Below are 3,342 nucleotides of genomic sequence, written 5' to 3' on the forward strand. Positions count from 1 at the left end.
GGTGTAAAATTGTGTAATCCCATTATTATACTAAGCAATTCAAGCCTTGAAATATAAGCTAACCGATTCCTGTGGCTCCAGTAAGAAGCATAATTTTGAAACTGATATCCTTTGTAAGCTTAAAGAAACACCTTACATTTGTTGCAAGATTCACACAGTAGTGTTGTGTTAACTGTTGCAAATTATTTGTAGACCTAGTGAAAATATATTTGAGACTTAAAAAAAAAAATCAGTTATAATTTACTGTAAAATATCCACAACTTCCATTTCTGTCATTCCAGTGGTAAATGTGATCAAACAAGATCATGTTTATCTCACTGCAAAATTGAATGTATTTTGTCTTAACACATCTTTATTAATGCTCAATTATTCTGATCAGTCTAGCTTTATAGTTCCATTGTATGCCCATGTGCAGTACCTACCCAAATTTCAGTATTTTTGAATATTTATATTCTCCTTTGCAATTTCAGGTTAACCCTTTAGTTCACAGGAGTTGCTACTTCTTTCAATAGTTTTGCTAGTCAACCTCCACAAAAAAAAAAAAAAAAAAAAAAAAAAAAAAAAAAAAAAAAAAAAAAAAAAAAAAAAAAAAAAAAAAACAGTGCCATTTCAACTGTAAAATTGTAAATAGGTTTACCAAAAAGCCTGTGCCATAGCCAATGATTTTTGTAAACACCACAGCAATGCACTCAATCAGTGTGACATCAAATCACACCGAGTATCGCATAAGAATTGTTTGACTGTCATAGGATGAAAGGCAATAATGACAAAACAGTTACTATACACAATGTTTATTTACCATTTCACAACACAAATATGATCAGTCTTATATTGTGTTTTGTTTCTAGTGATGAATAATTATCACAAGACATTCATGGTAACTTGTATGAAACAGTTTTACACTTTAATTTTTAAGTCATTAAATGCTATCTTTGACATATGTAAAGCTTACGAGAGACAGAAAAGGGAAATGTTAAATTTCTTGGAGGAAAAACATAATGACAAAGAAATAACCAATCAATACAACAACACAAAATTTAGTTTGCACATCAATGATGAAGATTTCACTGCTCCATCTTCTCTCCTCCCTGCTGTTGCTGGTTGGTAACAGCTGGAACACCTGTTTGCACAATTTGTACTACACGCTCACTGCCCTCTGCTGGAGGGAGAGCCTGAAAAACAAAGAGTGAAATGAGTTCCCAGATATAAGAAAGTTATCACTACCATATGATATTTTCTTTATTGTAGCTTCCAAAGTTACACAGCAATGCTGTATGCAATACACTGATTCTACACATACTGAAATGCTTTGCAACACAAGTTTTTAACTTATCACTAGCTGCACCCAGTCATGATCCTCCTTGTGAAGAATTTATGTTTCTTAGCTCAGGGGCAAACAGTTCCATTCCATCTTCCTTTTACGTACAATACAAATGCCCAACTATATGTAGCAGTTTCAGTCCTACAGAGGTTTGCTGAATCCGTGACACTTCCTATAGTTACTGTGCCAGGGACAGTAAGACACACTTACCTTTGACAAATCTTACTTCTCATTGTGCTCATTTAAAGTCTGAAATTCGGTATGATTAGCATGGGTCCCAATAAGGACCACAACACTGTAGATGAAAGTGCTGAAAGTGCACTGTGCCTAGCCTAACTTCTTTTGAGCAGCCTTTTACAAAGCTTATTACTTTGAGAAGAATATTGTTTGCAAATTACTTGCAAATCCCAATGCAGCTTACAAACAATTTTTCACGTTACAGATTTGTAATCAAGATCAGCCGACTCTCAAAAAGAATTGCTGCACAGTAACCAAATTTTGCTGTTTCTTCTGGGCATAATCTTATTGACTGGGCCTTCAATAATGATGCACAAATCATTGCTGGTTATCATCCCACACCTATATTGTGTGAAGGACATCCTACCAAGTTTTGTAACTTAATATAGGTTCTACAACTACTGGAAGGTCAGTAACATTTTCTGACACGTACCTTCTTTGGTGCCGAGATGGTGAGGACGCCGTCTGATGATAGTTGCGTCTGCACCTGGTCAGTCACGACGTCCTTCGGCAGCAAATAGCGACGCTGCATCTGGCGCGAGATGTATCCGTGCTCATCTTTACGCTCTTCATGTTTTGCCTCTACCACCACACTGTCACCCACCACTTTTACCGTCAGCTCCTCCGGTTTAAACTGCTGGACGTCTAAATTGACCTGCAACGAAAACGGTACCAGAAGTTCGACTAACATAAGCTAGTTTCTGTGGTGATCTCCCCATAAACTCCAGAACTAGAAAAATTGCTTTTTTCTTTGACGTTATTAACAGCTAAAAGCAGTATGTGATCTTCACTTACCTTAAATCCATCTTTGTTATTCTGAATGGTAGATACGCCGGAGTTACGAGCTGCCAAATGACGCCATGGTCTGTAGTATCCAGAAAGACTAGGGACGATAGACAGACGAGGGAGAAGCAAATCGTCATGTGTCAGACCCAAGCCAAAATTTTGGTCGAATAATGACATCTGCCTGTCGACATCGTCAAGCAAGTGGCTGATCAGCGGTGTCAAAGCCATCTGCAACAATACATGATTCACTATCACTATGTTTTACAGTTAAACTGTACCAGCTTACTTTAACTATTCACGGAAGGCTTATAACCATTCAGTGTGTGCTTAAGAAATTACGAAGGAAATGTCGCGTCAGTAAACCATGTATATCTCCTCCAACCGCACATTACGTGCAGCCTCAAAAATTAGTGATTCACCTCTTGAACAATCCAGTGGTATATTACTGTATCTTATGTAGGAGAAATAAAAATACTTCAAAACGTGACAAAAAGAACCAATACAGTATCACGGCAGCGCGTAACAATTACCAGCACTCCCGGTAGTCAAATAATCCACGCAACCTCAAATAAAATCTACTTGATCTCAGCAAGAGTTCAACATCACTTCATTAATTAACTGCAGGTCACTACATGGAAGCAGCAAACACAACATCCTATGTGCGCACGTACCGTTTACGAAAGAAAGTGCTGCTGTAACTTCGAAAGATTCGCTCGGTTTGCACACTTTCCGTACACGGCGGGAAATCGTGCGCTTCGAGCCCGCGCCAACGATTATATAGGCTGGTGCCAGTGCTACCAACATCGTAAGAATGAACGTGACTATCACGTTTGGAATCGACCAGAGATCGCTGGAGTGGACGGTAGCGACTTCTATAACTGTCGCGTGCGTTCTAGATATTTCGAGTATCAAGCAGACACTGTTAAGGCCAAATCCCATGCCTTTCACTTTACGGCACAAACGCATAGCTGCAGTTTCGTGTCGTTACTTGCACACGT

General features: G+C 38.5%; 1 protein-coding gene across 1 annotated transcript; it reads right to left on the reverse strand.

Annotated features, from left to right (window-relative positions):
• Nucleotides 1-931: 931 nt before the first annotated feature.
• LOC124711668 (protein lethal(2)essential for life-like) lies at nucleotides 932-3,112 on the reverse strand. Its single transcript, XM_047241861.1, has 4 exons — nucleotides 3,016-3,112; nucleotides 2,354-2,572; nucleotides 1,992-2,213; nucleotides 932-1,172 (listed from the first exon to the last, which is right to left on the reverse strand). Exons 2-4 carry the CDS (start codon nucleotides 2,570-2,572, stop codon nucleotides 1,065-1,067), a joined length of 549 nt encoding a protein of 182 aa, XP_047097817.1. The 5' UTR covers nucleotides 3,016-3,112; the 3' UTR covers nucleotides 932-1,064.
• Nucleotides 3,113-3,342: the final 230 nt, after the last annotated feature.

This window comes from Schistocerca piceifrons, chromosome 8 (genome assembly GCF_021461385.2).
Source record: "Schistocerca piceifrons isolate TAMUIC-IGC-003096 chromosome 8, iqSchPice1.1, whole genome shotgun sequence".
NCBI classification, from domain to species: Eukaryota; Metazoa; Arthropoda; class Insecta; order Orthoptera; family Acrididae; genus Schistocerca; species Schistocerca piceifrons.

Coding starts and splice junctions, on each gene's coding strand:
- LOC124711668 (XM_047241861.1), bottom strand. CDS start 2,572: ATGGCTTTGACACCGCTGATCAGCCACTTGCTTGACGATGTCGACAGG. Junction 2,214..2,353: donor ATAACAAAGATGGATTTAAG/GTAAGTGAAGAT, acceptor TTTTCGTTGCAG/GTCAATTTAGACGTCCAGCA. Junction 1,173..1,991: donor CCATCTCGGCACCAAAGAAG/GTACGTGTCAGA, acceptor TTTGTTTTTCAG/GCTCTCCCTCCAGCAGAGGG.